At 67.5% G+C, this 18,069-nt stretch overlaps 2 protein-coding genes across 15 annotated transcripts in view; both read left to right on the top strand.

The window, feature by feature from the left end:
- Window positions 1-11,034, top strand: part of SNAPC4 (small nuclear RNA activating complex polypeptide 4) — a 25,095-nt gene extending 14,061 nt beyond the window's left edge. The window contains exons 15-23 of one of the 6 annotated variants that reach the window (XM_061434060.1): window positions 1,901-1,980; window positions 2,241-2,627; window positions 3,376-3,616; window positions 4,081-4,151; window positions 4,660-4,764; window positions 5,370-5,397; window positions 5,899-7,475; window positions 8,405-8,528; window positions 8,879-9,469. In XM_061434060.1, the coding sequence (XP_061290044.1) occupies window positions 1,901-1,980; window positions 2,241-2,627; window positions 3,376-3,616; window positions 4,081-4,151; window positions 4,660-4,764; window positions 5,370-5,397; window positions 5,899-7,475; window positions 8,405-8,521 (2,606 nt within the window). In that variant the 3' untranslated portion in view covers window positions 8,522-8,528; window positions 8,879-9,469. Of the gene's footprint in view, window positions 1-1,900; window positions 1,981-2,240; window positions 2,628-3,375; window positions 3,617-4,080; window positions 4,152-4,659; window positions 4,765-5,369; window positions 7,476-8,404; window positions 9,470-10,952 lie in introns of those variants that run through there. The other 5 variants (XM_061434057.1, XM_061434059.1, XM_061434056.1 and 2 more) reach the window with 5 other exon arrangements.
- Window positions 10,958-18,069, top strand: CARD9 (caspase recruitment domain family member 9). Of its 9 annotated transcripts, none has more exons than XM_061434069.1 (13): window positions 10,958-11,034; window positions 12,216-12,401; window positions 12,594-12,731; window positions 13,265-13,569; window positions 13,639-13,818; window positions 13,897-14,040; window positions 14,150-14,275; window positions 14,983-15,174; window positions 15,542-15,583; window positions 15,872-15,902; window positions 17,126-17,202; window positions 17,651-17,733; window positions 17,819-18,069. In XM_061434069.1, the coding sequence occupies exons 1-13, from the start codon at window positions 11,028-11,030 to the stop codon at window positions 17,916-17,918; spliced, it is 1,611 nt and encodes a 536-aa protein (XP_061290053.1). In that variant the 5' UTR covers window positions 10,958-11,027; the 3' UTR covers window positions 17,919-18,069. The 9 variants fall into 9 exon arrangements, 5 of the variants coding, with proteins under 5 accessions (XP_061290053.1, XP_061290052.1, XP_061290051.1 ...); XM_061434068.1 differs by having other exon boundaries at window positions 15,857-15,902; XM_061434067.1 differs by having other exon boundaries at window positions 15,542-15,902.

Below are 18,069 nucleotides of genomic sequence, written 5' to 3'. Positions count from 1 at the left end.
CTTCCCAGACTGAGGATTGAATCCGTGTTCCCTGCATTGGAAGGCGGATTCTTAACCTCTGGACCACCTGGGCCGCGCCTGTGTGTATCTCTTCATTCCATCTGGTCTAGCGTGTTGTTTAAGGCAGTGTTTCCTTATTGATTTTTTGTCCAGATGGTCTGTCCATGGATGTAAGCGGGATGGTAACACCCCCTACTGCGCCATGTTACCAGCAACTTCATTTTGCCCAGTCCTCTTTGTTTATTCCTAAGCATTAGATCAGTTAGGTCTCCCAGTCTTGGCGAAGTGACCTTGTGTAGGAGCTGTCCTCTGGGCCCAGCAGCACAGTCTTCTCTGGTCACCAGAGTGCTGTGCTCTGGGCGTGCCCCTGTGTGGGGTGTCTGGCAGGGTTGACTGCTGAGGTGCTGGCGGGCAGGGCTGGGCCTTGGTTTACTGGGCTGCAAGGCTGCGCCTGGAGCAGTGGCTCTGGGTCTGCTGCAGGGCAGGGCAGAGTTCCCGTGGGGTTGCCAGCACACCTGGGGTGCGGGTGGGTTGGTGTGGGACTCCTGCCAGCCGCTGGTGGACAGGGCCATGCTTCTGGAGCTAGGAGGCTAGACAGAGAGTTCCAGAAGGGCACCCACCCGCCCTGGTGTTACCACGGCAGACTCAGCCCCCGGCAATGGCTGCTGCCAGTGTCTCCACGCCAGGGGCGTCCTGCTGCCTCCCGCCTCCGAGAGGCTCTCCACAGCCAGCTGCGTGTCTGCCCCAGGCGCCTTGCAAACCACTGTCTCAGGTCTCACGTCAGACTGTGTGCAGAATGGAGCCTCTGTCTCCCGCAGCCCTCGGCTCCCGCGCACGCCCGCCCTGCTGGTCTTCTCTGAGTGGCGCTAACTGTGAAGTGTCAGCGGGCGCAGGCAGGCTCGCGGTCTTCCCACTCCAGTCCCGGACACGCTTGCTGCCCGGGTTTCTCGCAGCTCTGAGGCCCTGGTTTGCGGTGGAGGCTGCCTCCCCGGCCACGGGCTCTCCTGCTCCACATGTGTCTGTGTCTGTTCACTGTGCCACGTGGCTTATGGAATCTCAAGTGCCCAGCCAGGGACTGAACCTCAGCACTGAGCTCACAGAGTCCCAGCCGCCAGGCCACTCAGGTTTATTACAGGAAGCTTGGGAGTGGAGACGCAGGAGAAGGAGAGCAGCACAGCGCCCCCATCCCTGGAGGCGGCTGCTGCCCGCGCCTGTCCGGTCCTCCCCGCGCAGGCGGCTCTCCTGGAGGCCAGCTCCTTTAAGCTGTCTTTCCGCGTCGCTGAGCAGCCAGGTCTCACTTTGCCACATGCCGGTACGCTGTCTGTTACCAGTGTTTCTCGTCTCTACCTGTCCTGCATCCTCGTCTTCTCTTCCACGATCACACGTGCTTTCTTGAGTACTAGCACGCAGGTTATTCACCCTGTCTTCTGACAGTTGACTTCTGTTGCTCATTTTCTGTTAGAGGGGTGGAATGGGCTAAGGGTTCAGTAGCTCTGTCTTTGCTTATGTTTGTAACATCTCCTTAGAGTAGACCCTGAGCTGTCACATGGCCAGGTTTGAGGGGCCTGTCACATGCAGGCCGGCCGCCCCAGCTTGCCATCCCACCCGCACGGTGTGGAAGAAAAGGCCAGATAACCTGAAACATCTGCCTTAGAAGCCTGGGCACACAGCTATTCCAGGGCCAGTCCACGGAAACTGGGGTAGCTCTTGAGTTATGGTTGTGCGTTTGCTAGAACCTCCCCTCGGGGAGTCAGATGCCGGCTTGTCATCACCTGCGCGGGCTGGGGAGCCCGATGCAGCCTGCGGAGGAGCTGCCAGTACGCTGCAGAGTGGAGAGTTCGGACCAGTGTTGTCGAAGCCCGCCTGTAAGAAGTAACATCGTGTTGTTTTGCTCTCGTAGGTCACTGGGCAAAAATAGCCTCTGAACTACCCCATCGGTCAGGCTCCCAGTGCCTGAGCAAATGGAAGATCATGGTCAGGGTGAGGCTTTACTAAAAGTTGCCCCCCAACTCCCCGCAGACGGGTAGCGTCTCCCCAGGCAGGACGAGGGGACAGCAGCTGGTGGGGCAGGAAGGAGGGACATCTGGTCCGGCCTTGGTGTCTCTGCTTCCGGGCACCCGAGCACAGAGAGACCTGGCCTCTTGCGGGGCGGGAGGTCCAGCCCCGCCCCTGGCTCCCTGCAGGCGCCCCTGCTGAAGGCCTGCCCCCAGCTCCCCCTCACTGAAGCCCTCCCTTCACAGCAGCGGCAGCGGGCCCGCCGCAGGGCGCGCTGGAGCCCCAGCAGTGGAAGCAGCAGCAACAGCAGCTGGGAGGACTCAGAGCCTGAGGAGGCCCCGAAGGATGTCCCGGAGGAGGCCCCGGCGGGCGGCCCGGAGCCGCCGCCAGCTCAGTACACCGTGCCGGACATGGACTTGTGGGTGCCCGCCCGGCAGAGCACAGAGGAGCTGCGGGGAGCAGTCGCCGGGGGCTGCCCACGCCCTCCCGAGGGCCCTGACACAGCCCAGGCCACAGCCCCGGCCCCCACAGGGCAGCTGGCTTCCAGGAGCCGGAGCGCCGACCCGAGGACCGTCGGGTGCCTGTGCCCAGCCACCGCTCACCGCTGGAGCTCCGAGGGGCTGCTGGGCAAGGTGGGTTCAGGGTGCAGCACGCCCCTGCCCGGGGGTCACCGGGGCTGCGCCCAGTGGCGGCAGCGGCCTGGGTGTGGGGCAGAGGCCTCCCCATTGCACGTCACGGCACCCGCTCCTGGCCCCTGAGAGCTGCCCTGGACAGCTGCTGACTCCCTGGAGGCCGGCCCCCTCCGTCTCCCCAGCTTGCTTGCTTTCTCTTTTTTTTTTTTTTTGCCCCATTCACAGCCTGTGGGATCCTGGTTCCCAGGAGTTGAGTCCGGGCTCGAGCTGTGAGAGCGCAGAGTCCTCACCCCAGGCCCTGCCAGGGAATCCTCCAACTCATTGGCCCTCAGCGCCCCAGGACAGAGCTGTTGGATGGCCTTAGGGACACACCGCCCTCCTCTGAGGCCACCTTACTGCAGGGGCCGTTTTCCTAGCAGCCTGGGTGCAGGGTGCTGTGTGTGCCCAATGGCAGCCAGCTTCGCGGGGGGTGGCTGTTCAGGGCACCCCTGGGGACGGGGCCGTGGGTGCTCGGGACAGGCCTAGCTGCTGGTGCCAGCCGCAGCACCCAGGCCGCCAGGACCATCCTGACCCCTGCCACCCGCCTGTCTCCCCTCCCTGCCCCTCCCTGCCCCTCCTGGCCTGGGTGTCCCCCCGCCCTCTGGCTCCCGGCGTAGAGTAGAGGAGTAGAGGACAGTGCGGGCAGGCACATGGCAGCCCCGCAGCAGAGCCCAGCCCGCATGCCAGAGGCCTTTCTCTCCCCAAGCAGGAGAGGCTGAGGCAGCCTCACCCGCCTGGCTCAGCCCCAGGGCTTAGCCCTGGCGGCGGCAGCAGGGACGAGGCCAGGCCCCGCGTGCAGCCACAGTGGGCCAGGACCGTGCAGCGGCGCCAGGGACACGCCCTGCAGAGGAGGCTCCTGGAGCACAAGCTTCTGACGGCCGTGAGCCCGTGGGTGGGAGAGGTCGACCTGCTGTGCGCTCGCCCGAGGCCCGCCATGCGGCCCCGTCGAGGTACTGCCCGGGGTGCCGGGGGCAGAGGCAGGGGGCCGGGCACCTGCCCTGGGGCCACGAGGGGGAGGAGCGGCAGGGGGCCGGGCACCTGCCCTGGGGCCATGAGGGGGAGGAGAGGAAGGGGGCGGGGGACCTACAGGCATACCTGCCTGCCTGGGAGGGAGGGGCAGGGCCCATGCACGCAGTGTCAACCTGCAGGGGTTGCTTCGGCCTCCTCCTCTGTCTCGCTCAGCACGTGGCAGCTGGCTCTGGAAGGGGCCCGAGGCTCACCCTGGCATTCCCAGTGCGCAGGCGCCCACGGGCGGGGCATACGCCCCAGGGGGCGGGAGTCTCGGGCTCAGGAGCACCCGTCCCTGGCTGCCGCCAGCCTGTCCTCAGGGCCCTCAGCCCCTTTCTGGTTGAGTGCAGCGGCCGCTGGTGTGCTGTCTCCAGGCGGCTCTATTCACGTGTCCGTGTCCCTGCAGCTGATGGTATCAGGAGACAGCTCCAGGGCGCCCACCTGGCCAGCACCCCAGTGTTTGCCCTCCTCATTCAGGTGAGAAGCCCCCAAACACAGCTTTCTTCTCTTGTTCTTTACGTTTTGGTGGAGTTCTGAAGCCTGTGGTGGATTCACGTCTCCAGGTCCAGGCTTTTTAAGGCTGTGAATCCTTGAAAGTGGTCCTTCCGAGGCCCGTGACTCTCAGCAGTCGAGTCAACGGGGGAGGGGCAGCCTTGGGGTGTCCGTGCCACCGTCCCTGTGTGGGAGGGCCTGGGACTGAGGGGACAAAGGTCCTGGACATCCCACAGGGCTGGGCCAGGGCAGGGGGTGGGCAGCAGGCAGCCTGGAGGACCCAAGTCCAGGCTGGGCGGGAGCCACACGGCCATGGCCTCCGGGACTGTGCAGCCGGGCCAGGCCCCCCGGGTGTCAGTCTGCTCTGCGAGAGCCGCTGTGATCAACACTGGCCTGAGTCCCTCCATGGACAGCCTCGTGGGGCGGGGAGCCTCAGGACGGCGGGAGGGGCCTCCTGTCACGCGGTGTCAGCCGTGTGCCCTGCACCCCTCAGCTGTTCCAGATCGACGTGACTGGCTGCATGGAGGTGGTTCGAGAGAGGAAGGCCTGGCCGCCCGCCCTGCTCCAGGCTGGTGCCGGGGACCCGCTGCCCCTTCAGGTGAGGACTGAGTGAGTGCCTGGGTCCCCAGGTGCCCGCCACCCTTCCCTCCCTCCCATGCAGCGGGGGAGTGAGGCATTCCCAGGTCCCCGGAGGCTGGGCCAACGCCCGAGAGCAGCCCATGCCCATTGCTGGGAGAGTCTGCCAGTCTCCAGGGTGGGCCTGGCAAGTCCAGGGGGTGCAGGGCTCCACGGGCACTCAGGCTCGCCTGGCTCCATGGCATGTCTCTCCCTGGTGCCGTACTGCCCCTGGGTAGGGGGGTGGGGGGGGCCATTAGGCGCGTGCTGCCCTGGGCACTGGCATCCTTGGGCCAGGTCCCTGAGCTTGGTCACTGCTGGAGGAAACAACAGCAGAGCATTGCTGGCCGGAGGAGCAAGCGCGGTGCTGTGGTGCCCCGTCCAGGCCTGGGGCCCCCTGCCCTCCCGCCTAAGCAGCTGGACCCCCTGCCTCTCCTTGACCCCACCGACGCGCGTGCTCCCAAGGATGCCTTGGCGTGGCCTCGCGCGACGAGGGGCCGGGCAGCCCTGCGTGTGGGGGCGAGAGGCGGCCTCGGGCGGCGTGGGGGTTGCCCTGAGGCGCTGACACCGCTCTGCTTTCTCTTCCAGGAACCCTCGAGTGCCCACAGTGCCCCAGGTACCGCTCGCCTGCCCCTCCCTTTGGGTGGTGTATGTCTAGACCTGTTCCAGGCTTTACGTTCCAGCGCCTCGTGGCGGGGGTCTCTGAATCCCACCTTGGGGTGGCCTGGCTGGCATGAGCAGTCAGCCTTTCCCAGCCTGCCGGGAGCAGGGGCCCCCTCTGGGCCCAGGCGTCGGGCGCAGCCTCTCCTTGCCTGTCCCCACGCCGGCAGGATCGGGCAGCGGTCCCGGGTCCTGGGAGGTGACCGCGGAGGGCAGGGTGACGGTGCCGGCAGTCCTCATGTGAGGGTGTTGGAGGCGCAGGTCATCAGGGCCTTTCCGCCGGGCCCGCCCTGGATGGGGCAGAGCATGGGAGTGAGGGGCGGTCTGGGGTGTGCAGGCAGATCGACAGCCCTCGGCCCGGATGCAGCCCCAGCAGCAGCCCCCGCCCCGCAGGCCCTTCCCTGGGACACAGGGCCCATCGCCAGACGCGCTTCAGCATGCCTTCCGTCCTCCCCAGGCTGCCTCACCCAGAGCGTGCCAGCCCAAGGGGCTGCAAAGCAGAGCACCTGCCCTGAGGGAGGCAGAGGGCCGCAGGCCTGCTGCGCAGCGTCCACGCCACAGGCAGCCGCCCCGGCTCCATGCAGACCCCGGCCCAAGCCCAAGACCGTGTCTGAGCTGCTTCGGGAGAAGCGGCTGCAGGAGGCCCGAGCCCGGAGGGCCGCGCAGGGCCCCGCCGTCCTCTCGGCCCGGGTGCTGGTCTCCACGCCCATGGTCCTCCAGCCGCTGGCCCCCCCAGGCGCCTCCGTCTCCAGAGTCGTGCTGTCTGGGCCTGGAGGCCCTCCAGTGACCAGTTCCAGTGTTTCGGGCTCCTGGGCACCAGTCAAGAATGAGAGAGCCCCGACTCTGCACGCCTTTGCCCTCAGCCCGGCCACCTCCAGGGCCCCTGGCCAGGTTCCTGCGAGCTGCCCGCTGAGTGCTCTTGGACAGTCTCAGGCCCCTGCCACGTCCCGGAAACAGGGCCTGCCTGAGGCGCCCCCGCTTCTGCCCGCAGCCCCTAGCCCCGTCCAGCTGCCTGTCCAGCCCCTCAGCCTGACGCCAGCCCTGGGCATGCCCGCGGCAGCCAGCACCCCTCTGCCCGTCACCTGGGTCCTCACGGCACAGGGGCTGCTCCCTGTACCCCTGCAGGCCGTGGTGAGCCTGCCACCGCCGACAGGGGCTCCTGACCCCACGCAGCTATCAGTGATTCTGCCACCCTCGCCCACTGAGACTCCAGCCAGCCGGGGCCCCAGGCTCCCTGAGCAGAGCCGTCCTGGGCCACCGGCAGCCAGCACAGACTTGGAGCCAGAGCCTCCCTGCAGGACGGAGCCCTTGAGCAAGAGCCCCACAGAGGTGGCTGAGGCCTGTGGCCTCGCAGAACTCACCTCCCATGAGGAGGAGGCCCTGGTGTCTGGGGAGACGTCTGCACCCAGGACTCCCTCCCAGGACACACCCCTGGCCCACCACCCAGCAACTGGACCCCCCAGCTCCAGCCCGCAGCCCCTGCACGGGGCCCCAGGGGCTGCCTCAGGGCCCAGGGAGCCCCAACCTCTGGACCTGGAGGAGCCCCTGCTGCCCTGGCTCGGGCTGGAGAACGGACCCCTGGACTTGAGCCTCCTCTCCCAGGAGAGCGAGGTGGCCACGCAGGAGTGGCTGAGGGGGCAGCAAGGGGTGCCTGTGCCCGCCCTGGGGAGCCAGCTGGCCTACCAGCCGCCCACGCTGTGCAGCCTGCGTGCGCTGTCCGGCCTCCTGCTGCGCAAGAAGGACTTGGAGCATGGGGCCGTGGTCCTGGCACCGGGTGGGCCGGCCGGCGCCCTGCAGGCCTCGCTGGGGCTGGTGCGCGAGCGGCTTCACGACAGCCCGGCCTACCTGCTTCTGCGGGCACGCTTCCTGGCTGCCTTTACCCTGCCCGCGCTCCTGGCCACCCTATCCCCCCGTGGCGTCCCCACCACCCTATCGGCAAGCACTGGGCCTGACCCCGAGACGGACAGTGACGACTTTGACCCAGAGGAGCCGGAGCTCACCGACAGCGACGGGCAGCCCGGGGACCCTGCCCAGGTAGGCTGTAGTGGGCACAGAGCCCTCGCCCACCCAGAGCAGGAGAAAGTCACAGCGCGAGGTGGCGGCTGATCTCAGGAGGAAGAGGCCATGCCACGCCGCCCATCACTTGTGGACTCCGGGCAGCAGGAACCTCACCGCCAGCATGGTGGGGTGAGGGGCCCACCGCCCCGGCCTGTGCCAGCAGGCAGTGGCCTGTGCCCATTCCCCCTGCTGCACACGCACGCCCCACCTGTGTTTTGGGGAGGTCAGTCCACGTGCCCATTTCGGCATGCCCACGTCTGCAGCCTTCTCAGCTGCAGAAGCCGGGCCACTTTTGTTTCCAGACTAGAACCCAGATACAGACACAGGAAAGGGTCCCCTGCTACTGTGCGCCCAGGGAGTCCCTGGTCCCCTCAGGACACGGAGGGTCCTCGGGTCCCTTGCAGGCATTGATCCTCCCAGAGAACCCCCAGGAGCAGCCCGTCCCCATCATGTGGGGGTGACCACAGCAGTGAGGCTCGCTGCTGGATTTGTGGCCCCCCACGCCCCCCGCAGCTCGGCCTAGCCCACTTCCCTTCCCAGGGGCACGGCCTTAGGAGTCCGCAGGGTCTTCCAGGCTGAAGCAAAGGGCAAGCTCTGCTGGCCCCCGGATACTGAGGGTAGGAGAGCCGCTGTCCCCAGCAGCATGGGCAGCTTCCCTCAGGCCCTGCCCCCTGGCTCAGCTGGGGGAACTGTGGTATAGCAGGCTGGCTCTCGGGGGGCTTCTCAGCAGGGATCGGAGTCCCCAAGTGAAGGAGGGGTCAGCAGAAAGTCAGCCCCACGTAGCCCCAGGAAGACAGCGCCTCCCGTCCAGCCCCAGTGAGGGGACACACTCGAGGAGCTGCCCACTCCTCGCTGCCTGTCCCTCCGGGCTGGAGGGTCACTCTCGTCCTCTGCCTGGACTTCAGGGAGCCCCGGACCCCAGCCAGGGCTCTGCCCCCTCCTGCCCAGACAGCCCTGACAACCTGGACGTGCTGCAGACACGGCGCTCGAGGCACGTCCGCAAGCGGCGGCGGCTACAGTGACCGCGGGGTGAGTGCCCGGGTGTTCCCAGCTCCCCTTGGCTGCGGTGCTGTCGTGAGGGGTCGGGCGTGGCACATGGGCCTCCCCTCGCCCACTCCCCTCCCCGGCTCTGCACCCCCGCCTTTGCTGCTGCCCTGAGGCCGGCCCCTCTGTGCCCCGGGGTCTTGGCACTGCCAGCTGTCTGCCTGGCCCTGTCCTCTTCCCATCTGTGAGGCCTGTCCCTCCCTCCATCCGGCTCTGCTTGGTGATCCATTCCTCAGACGCCCTCCCCGACAGCAGCCCCATCCTGAGGCCCAGCCATCCTCGTGGTGCCTGTCCTTCCCTGACGTTCATTCGTGTGGGTCCATTATCTCCCCCAGGACGTGAGCCCTTCAGGCAGGTGTAGGGTACCCCGTGACCAAGTAGGCGCAGCCTGGTGGGTCTTCAAGAACTGAGACTCAAGCCCAGGAGGATGTTCGCAGAAGCAAGAACTGCAGCCTCTGAGCAGCGTGGACATGTGCGGGAGGTCCTTGGTCCTGGAGTGGACAGACAAGGGTGGCACACGGGGCCCTGGGTGGGTGGGGACTGCAGAGGGGCCGCCTGCACTGGGCCCGCTCAGGCTCCAGGGTGTGTCCTCCACGTGGCCCCTCCAGAGACTGCAGGCGGGCAGCACTCCTCGCTCCTCCCCACCCGGCCCCGCAGGGCAGCACTGTGCCTTGGCCTTGCTGGCCGTGGGGCCCAGCTGGGGTCGGAGCACCCTGTCACGAGGGTCCTCGTACGTTCTAGGACTGCTCAGAGCTGGCCAGCCGATGCAGCTGACAGGCAGGGGGGCCCGTGCTGGACTCAGGCGAGCCCACCCAGGAGGGGGGGCTCCGCCAGCAGTGAGCGCGTCGTCCTGGCTCGGCTGGTCCCCAAGGGCACCCAGAATGTTGGAAGAAATAAAGAAATGTCCTGTTTGTAATTAAAAACAATCCACGGACTCCTTATGGTCTCGTCCAGTTCTGCACATGCTGGCACTTAGCCAGCTGGGCTCCGAGGTCCACGGAACAGAATGGGGGAGCAACAGGTCTTCCTGCTCCTGGCTCCAGGCAGAGGGCAGCCCCTACCTACCCAGGGGCTCGGGGCTCTCCTGGTGCCACCGTGGGCAGGGCAAGCCCACTTCCTCCGCCATCCAGACCACACAGGCGGGTCCCAGAACCTGTGGCTGCCCGGCTGCCCACAGGCCCCCCCCGGCAGCCTGCACGGTGGCCACGGGCCAGCACTCCTGTGATTTCGTGCAGGCATTTCTTTGGCAGGAGCTTTGCGCCCCTCTCTGCTTCTCCGTCTGAAGGAGCTCGGGTTTGGGGGTCTGGTTATCCCCTCCAAGGCTCTGGTTTCTCCCGGGGGCTCTGTTCTCACACACTGCTTCCTTTTGCGTTCACTTATCACGGGAGGTTCCCACGCAGAGGAACGGGGCCCCCGCCCCCCAGACAGCAGTCCCCGGGGTCACTTGACTCCCTTTCCTCCACGCCCAGACCCCACCGGTCGCGCAGCCACGGGCTGACTCGCCCGCCCAGGCGTGTGCATTGGTGCCTGGTCCTCAAGTCACCAATTCCACTTTTCCTTGTGACTTCCTCTGACCTGGGGGTTAAGACGTTTGTTATTTGATTCCCAGATACTTAACTTTCAAGCACACTGTGAGGAAGGTCCCTCCACAGCCCCGCTGCACAAAGTGAGAGCTGTGGCTCAGCGAGGGCCTGGGCCCGGCGTCCTGCCTGCCACCGGTGTGCAGGGCCAGGGCGCAGCTCACTCCTCTCCTGCACCAGGAGGACCCCCCCACCCCACCCCTGGGCACAGCTCCCCCAAGGGGAGCCCACCAGGACTTCCAGGGATTAGCCTGCTGGGCCAGGAGGCAAAGGAAACCCCGGGGGCTGAGGCTCAGGACCCCCAGGAAGCGAGCACAGGAAGCCAGCAGCCGTGGTCAAGCTGCTGCCCACCAGCTGCGGCCCCTTCCCGGAGCTGGCGGTCAGCCCGGCAGCAGGCAGCTCTTGGTTCAGCCAGTAGGGCCGGCCCAGTGGGGCTGGGGGCCAGGCTCTGCGTCCCAGGGCCTGGCTGTCACCGTCCCCCATGTTGTGGAGAAGGGCTGCTCCTGGGAGTGGACAAGGCTGCCCAGGGGCTGGCAGGGATGCGAGGTGAGCGCGGCGGCTCCAGCCCTGTACCCGCCACAGATGCCAGGCTGCAGTCCTCACGGGAATACAGTGGGCTGGATGGTGACTTGGCCTCGTCCAGCCCCGGGGAGAACCTTGGCTGGCCCTCCCGCCCGGTGCTCCCAGCAGCTTCCACTTCCCTATCCCCGCCTCCCGGGGCCGCCCTGCTCAGGGCGAATCAGGAGGCTGCGGGGGGAACGGTCCCCCCTGCCTCTGGGGTGAGCTGGGCCCGTCAGGAAGTGCACCCTGGGCTCTTCCCCCCCCCCAGCTCTGCCCGCCTCCGTCCTGGCAGCCGGCACGGCACTGAATCCGACAGACAGGCGTGCAGGTGCCCCCCAGGCGGATGCAAGGTAGGCTGACCCAATGCCCTTCCCTCAGGTGGCGCCCCAAGCTCGGGCCTGGGGCAGGGGACGGGGTGTGGGGCAGACCCAGCGGGGCACCAGGGAGTCCTGGCTATGTGGCCTGTCCCTGCTCCACGGCCACCCTGTGCCGGCCTGTCGCTTCAGCAGAGGGAGCCGTGGGGGTCGGCAGGTGCAGGATGCATAGACGTCAGGGTTGGCAGGCAGGGGCCGGCCCGGGGGTGCTTTCATTCAGCGCCTCGTCTGCCCCGGGCAGGCGGTGCAGCCCGAACCTGCCGCCACCCTCGTCCCTAGGAGTGTAGCCCGTTCCCTGCGAGCTGGAGGCTTGTCCTTCTCTTGCCGCCACGGATCGGAAGCTCAGTGGGAGGTGGCGGGGTCAGGGTCTCCATCCCCGCTGCCAGGAGGAGGAAACCCGCGGCTGCCCCCAGCTCAGCCTAGCCCTGGAGAGAGGGGCTTCTGGACATGGAGCAGGAGGGAGGTGCAGTGGGCCGTTCCGGCGTAGGGGGGGTCTCCTGGTGGAGAGCTGGCTGGGCAGCCCTCAAGAGCGAGGCCTCGTCCGGGAGGTGTAGAGGAGCCCTGACGGCTAGGGCCCAGGGCCCGGGAGCCCACCCCTCCCAGGACACCCGGGCCTGCACCCTCCAGCGGGCCGTCCACAGGCACCCTTCCTGGAGGGCACCGCGTCGCCAAGCCTGACCCAGGCGGGAACGGCCCAGTAGCTGCTGGGCAACTGTTGCATCACCGGAAGAAGGGAGGCTGGGAGGATTGGACGTGAGGGCTGCTGTCCCGCGGGCAAGGAGGAAGTCCCGAAGCACAGCCTGGGGCCCGGGTGCCCGGCACTGGCCCCCTCCCTCACGTGCCTTCCGCCAGCCCCCACAGCACTTGGGGTGTCCTGGGGGGTCGGGCAGGGCCAGAGGAGGGCCGCGGGGCTGGCGACTGTGTCCTCCTGGACACCACCCTGACCCTGGAGCATCTCCACGCCACCCCTGACGCTTACCAGGGTCCCTTGGGAGAGAAAGCCCAGGGCGCCTGGAGGGTCGGCAGCAGGGCCTGTGGAGGCGGGGGGAGATGCTGGGTGAGTCAATGGCAGCAGGGGGCTCCTCCCGCCACGGCCGAGACGGCTGGCCTGGGCCCCCGCGGGCCCGCGGCTCAGCAGCGGCCGCCCCCCACCCCAGCCATGTCCGATTATGAGAACGAGGACGCGTGCTGGAGCGCCCTGGAGGGCTTCCGGGTGAAGCTCATCTCTGCCATCGACCCCGCCCGCGTGACGCCCTACCTGCGCCAGTGCAACGTGCTGAGCCCCGACGACGAGGAGCAGGTGCTCAGCGACCCCAGCCTGGTCACCCGCAAGCGGAAAGTGGGTCAGTGCCGCGGGCGGCCGCACTCTGCCCCCCACCCTGGTCCCCCGACCCTCACCCTGCCTCCGCCCCGTCTGCCTGCCACTGTGCCCGCTCCCCACACGGCAGACGCCCCTGGGAGCGCCCCAAGGTGGGGCCAGGCTGGCCCCCTCTGCAGCCTCGTGGGCCACCACATGCGTCCTCTCTGAGTCACAGGAGTGCTCCTGGACATCCTGCAGCGGACGGGCCACAAGGGCTACGTGGCCTTCCTCGAGAGCCTGGAGCTGTACTACCCGCAGCTCTACCGGAAAGTCACGGGCAAGGAGCCCACCCGCGTCTTCTCCGTGATCATCGGTGAGCGGTGGGTGCAGGCCTGGGGGCGCGAGGGGCAGGGGAACCTGGTCCCCTGATGCGTAAACCGCCGGTGAAAGGAAAGGAGTGAGCCTCACGTGGGGGCTGCCAGCTTCCGGCCCTGTGTGGGCGTCCCTCCCATCCCGCCGGCCTGAGCTCGTGGAGGGGCAGAGGCTGCAGGAAAGGGAGCCCGAGCCCCAGGGTGGGGCCTGTGGGAGGGGGGAGGCACAGGCTGATGCTTGGCCCAGAGCCCCTTCTACCCAGAAGGCCCTCTGACCTCGCCGAAGCCCTGCCCGAGAAGCCAGCAGGGTCACGTCCTCCCACCTCTCAACCAAGACAGAATTAGAGAGGGATGGACGCCCAGACCCCGGGCTGTCCTGCCCTGGTGGGGTCGGCGGGGTGGGTGGGAACAGGGCCCGGAGGTGAGTCCGCGCCTCAGTTTATCCCCCAGGCGGGGAGCTGACCCCTTGGCCAAGCCGCCCCGGAGCCACTCGGTCCTCGAGTGGGGGCGCCATCTGATCCCGCCCGCTCTGCAGACGCCTCTGGCGAGTCAGGCCTGACGCAGCTGCTAATGAGCGAGGTGATGAAGCTGCAGAGGAAGGTGCAGGAGCTGACGGCGCTGCTGGGCTCCAGAGACGACCTCACCGAGGAGCTGCGCGTGAAGGACAGCCTGCTGCGCAAGCTCCAGGAGCGTGTGCAGCGGCTCAAGGAGGCCTGCGAGGCGGGCAGCCGCGAGCTCCAGCGCTGCAAGGACGAGAACTACGACCTGGCCCTGCGCCTGGCCCGCCAGAGCGAGGAGCGCGACGCGGCCCTCACGGGGCACCGCGGGCTGCTGCTGGAGGTGCCTGGGGCGGGGGGCGGGGTGGGGCAGGGCCCCGGCCGACACTGACAGCACCCCCGCTCCCCGCAGATCGACCGGCTGAAGCACAGCCTCATGAGGGCGGAAGACGACTGCAGGGTTGAGCGCAAGCACACGCTGAAGCTCAGGCACGCCATGGAGCTGCGGCCCAGCCAGGAGCTGCTCTGGGAGCTGCAGCAGGAGAAGGCGCTGCTGCAGGCGCGCGTGCAGGGCCTGGAGGCCTCGGTGCAGGTGGGCCTCCGGGCCGGCGGCGGCGGGCTTGGGGGGAGCCGGGCCCGTCCCCCCACCACCCTCTCCCTTCACCCACAGGAGGGGAAGGCGGACCCGGGCCGCCCCCACGTCCAGGTGCCAGAGGAGGACTGGCAGCGGGTGCAGCGGGACCTGCAGCAGCAGGCCGCCACCATCTTCTCCCTGCGCAAGGACCTGCGCCAGGCCGAGGCCCTACGCACCCGGGTAGGCAGCGGGGCCTCGCGTGGGGGTGCTGTCGGGGGGCCAGCCGTGGCCAGGAGCTGCCCTCCAGCCCGGCCACTGGGGCTGGCTGTCTAGCTGGCGTCTTCCGCAGAGCGCGGAGGAGAAGGAGACGTTGGAGCTGCAGTGCCTGGCCCTGCGGAGGGACTCCAAGATGTACAAGGACCGCATCGAGGCCATCCTGCAGCAGATGGAGGAGGTCGCCATTGAAAGGGACCAGGTAGGGCCATGCCAGCCTTTCGGGGGAGGCGGTCGTCAAGGCAGCCTTTAATGAGCTCCGACAGAAGCGGTTCCTGCTCCTTCAAAGCCATGAGCGCTGACACAGGGGTGTGTGGCTTAGCTTCAGGGATCGTCGCTGGAGACAGAAGCTGGCTTTCTCCAAGTCTTCCTGCAGCCGCGGCCTCCCTGGCTGGTCACTTCGGGCCAGCTGCCTGGGCTGACCTCAGTGTCCCCATTGAGGAGGGCGGGCGTGAGAGCACATGGGGTGTTCGCTCTGAAGAACATCACACGGCCGTCAACGATTGTGTTCTCGGTGCCAAGTGCGCCCGTGAAACAGGAAACGCGGGAGCAGGGTGGCCGGGGGCACTTCGGGGGAGGCGGTCATCTCCTTTGTTTTCTGAACGGTCCGCACTTCCCGTAGTGAACCTGGGTCGTGTTTACAAACGCCCCAAACGTGAGCGCTGTCCTCAGGGAAGAGGGGAAGGGGCCGCCGCTGGCCCTGCCTGGCCCCTCCGCAGCCTCGTTGCTGGAAATTGTCCCGGGAGCGTTGCTAGAAATCAGACTGTGCTGAGAAGTGAGAGATCGGGAGGGGAAATGAAAGCCAGGGGGAGGTGTGCGTGTGTCCTGGGGCGTGGGGCCAGGCCACGCTCACAAGGAGGCTCAGCAAGGGTCCCACCCTGACGCTTGCCCTGCCCCCTCTGCCTGCAGGCCACCCTGATGCGGGAGGAGCTGCACGCGCAGCATGCACGCAGCCTGCAGGACAAGGACGCGCTGCGGAAACAGGTCCGCGAGCTGAGTGAGAAGGTGGACGAGCTCCAGCTGCAGCTGTTCCAGCGCGAGGGCCAGCTGCTGGCCGTGGAGGGCAAGCTCCGGCGGCGGCAGCTAGACGCGCTCATCCTGGTGGGCCTCCGCAGGGTCAGCCCTGCCACGGGGGTGCTGGAGGGGGGCAGGGGCTGCAGCCACGCAGGAGCAGGTGTGTCCTGGAGGCCACAGAGCCCCGGGGAGGAGCCGCCAGGGGTCCCTGGCCCTTCCTGAGCCCCTCCTCTCTCCGGAAGGTTGGCTCCTCGCTGAGCCCCCCTGGAGGGTTGCTGCAGGGCTGGCGCAGCTCAGGGCTGGGCACGATGAGTGGGCAGGGAGGTACATTCTGGCCAGGCCCAGCCGGGAGGGGCTTCCTTGGTGGGGGGCCTGGCCCAGGACCCCACCCCACGCCCAGGAGTGGCTCGGTTCCCTCACAGCCTGCTGACAGACCCCTATTCTGTGACCGCAGAGCTCTGATCTGGAGGACAGCTCACCCAGGAATTCCCAGGAGGTGAGCATGACTGCAGGTCAGGCCCGCGCGGGCTTCACCGGACGCTCTGGGCCACAGCCTACGCCAGACCACAGTCCCGTACGCAAAGCTCTGGGAGCTTGGCTGTGCACTGCCTGCCCTCTGCTCCGTGCCCACCTGGGCAGCATAGGTCCCTCCCTGAGAGGCTGGCACCGGGGGACGGTGGTGGGGACCGCAACCCGGGGTTGGCAGCATGGACCATCAGGTCCGCTCCCGGCAGGGCGGCGGTCTGATCGCCCCATGTCTCTTGGGAAGTTCTTGCCCCCTCAGGATCTGGAGGATACCCAGCTCTCAGACAAAGGTGAGGACACCCGCCACCTGTCCTGGAGGAATCTGACCAAGGCCTCCCCGTGGTGGCAAGTTGGCTCCTGTCTTGACCTTCAGCACACACGCTGCATGATGCTGGTGCCGGGGGATGCGCGCCCCAGCCCTGGACCCATGACCTTCATGCCTCATTTCAAAGATGGGCACATTGGGGCTCAGAAGGATGAGCAACCCCCAGAAAGCGGACAGGACCCCCCTTTGAGCCTGGGGCCCAGGCTCGGTCAGCTTCCGCTCGGCCCGGGGATGCTGAGAGGAGGGGCACCCGCCCTCTGGAGCAGAGAGCGGGGCAGTGGCCACTGCCCGGGTGCAGCCTCCCAAGAAGTGGGGACAGACAGGGAAGGGGGTACAGCTCCGGGTGACCGCAGTGGGGGCTTCAGGCGGCGGAGGCGGGATCACTCTGCCTGCCTAGACACAGGGCGTGGGGTGGCCCCGGGGGGATGATGAGGGGCTGGCTCCGAAGCTGGGTGTCAGATGGGAATTTGGGAGGGTGGGGGCGGGGTGGGGGGAGGGGCGCTACCACAGAGGTAGCGTGTGAAGCCAGACAGACTTCCTCAGCGTCAGACCCCAGCTGCTGGGGGGGCGCCGAAAGAGGAAGAGGCAGCAAATGGAGAAGTGAGGACTCGGTCCCTCTGCTGCCGCCCAAAGACGCAAACTTGAAGCCACCGAGCCCCCACGGGGGACGGGCAGGAAGGACCCACAGGCCATGAGTCGGCAGTGAAGGCCGCTGGCCAGCCTGGGAGCCCCAACCCTGGGCTGGCATGGCGCCTTGCAGGAGGTGGGGCAGGGTCCAGGGTTGAGGCCACGGAGGAGGGAAAGGTGTGAGCTTCAGGGGAAGACCTGGGCCTGGGCCGCCCCCACCCCCATGTCCCTGAGACCTGGGATCCATACCCGCCCCCCACTGTGGACAGTTCTGGAGAGCCAGCCCATCAGAGCACTTTTTCTGAGGGTCCTGAGCCTTGGGCCCTTCCAGATATGGAGGGAGCCCTAGGACCCCAGCCCCTGCTTCCAGGGCACCTGAGCCGTCTACTCTGGGGGTTAGAAGTGAATGTTGAGTCCCCGTGTCTACACAACGGGAATCCTGGCAGGTCCAAGTGAGGACCCAGGAGGTGGCACAGGGCTGGCCCAGGTTGAGGAGGTAAGAGGTACCAACCAGTGTGACCCTGGCAGCTGGGCAGGACCGACAGGCACTCTCCCTTCCAGGCAGCCTGGCCATCGGGGAGAGCCCGGAGCAGCCGTCTGTGGCTCTGCAGGAGGAACAGCTATCACTGACCCCAGAGGTAAGGCTGCCTGGGGTCCCTGGGAAGCCCCTGGGGAGGTTCTCAGCCTGGACACCGGAGAGTGACTCCTCCACCTGGACACCCGGGGGCTGATCCCAGACTCTGCCCACGGGCTCCTGGGGTGTGGGTGTTTGGAAAGTGAGGTGAAGCTGAGGCTCCTCCATTTGTGGACAAAGCTGGGCAGGGGGCAGGGAGCAGTCCAGTCTTCTGGACAGGGCTCAGCGTTAAGTGAGTGGAACTCGGCCTCCCTTTCCATTGCACTGAGCCCGACAACAAAAGGGGTCACCCCAGACACTGTAGTGGAAGGAACCCTGGCCTGGAGCCGTGGGCCCCCGGGCCCGTCATGTCATCTGAAAAGAGGGACAGCGCACCCAGCCGACCTGGTCCCCAGTGCGCAGCCCCAGGGCCGGGAGTGGGGCCCACAGGCCGAGCCTCGCCCCTCCTCCAGGACGCAGGACTGAACGGCCGGGAGCCCCCAGAGAAGGAGAAGGGCCGGCGGCGCCTCAAGGAGAGCTTCGAGAACTACCGCAGGTGGGCCCGCGTGGGCGGTGGGTGGGGCTGCGGGCGGGGGCCTCATGCGAGCCCGCGCCCGCCTGCGCTGTCCGGTCTCCCGCAGGAAGCGGGCCCTCCGGAAGATGCAGCTCGGCGCGCGGCAGGGGGAGGCGGACGGAGAGAACACCACGGGCAGCGACAACACCGACACCGAGGGCGCCTAGCCGGCCCCCCGTCCAGCCCTCCCCGTCGCGGGAGGAGGCGCGGCCCCCCCAGGCCGCCTCTTCGTCGGCGAGCATGGGCGGGTTCTGTGGGACGCGCACACGTGTCGCGACCTTAAAGTGCAACCTTGTCAATAAACTACCGCGGTCCGGA

This window comes from Bos javanicus, chromosome 11 (assembly GCF_032452875.1).
Source record: "Bos javanicus breed banteng chromosome 11, ARS-OSU_banteng_1.0, whole genome shotgun sequence".
NCBI lineage: Eukaryota > Metazoa > Chordata > Mammalia > Artiodactyla > Bovidae > Bos > Bos javanicus.
This window is presented reverse-complemented; position numbering and strand designations above follow the sequence as displayed.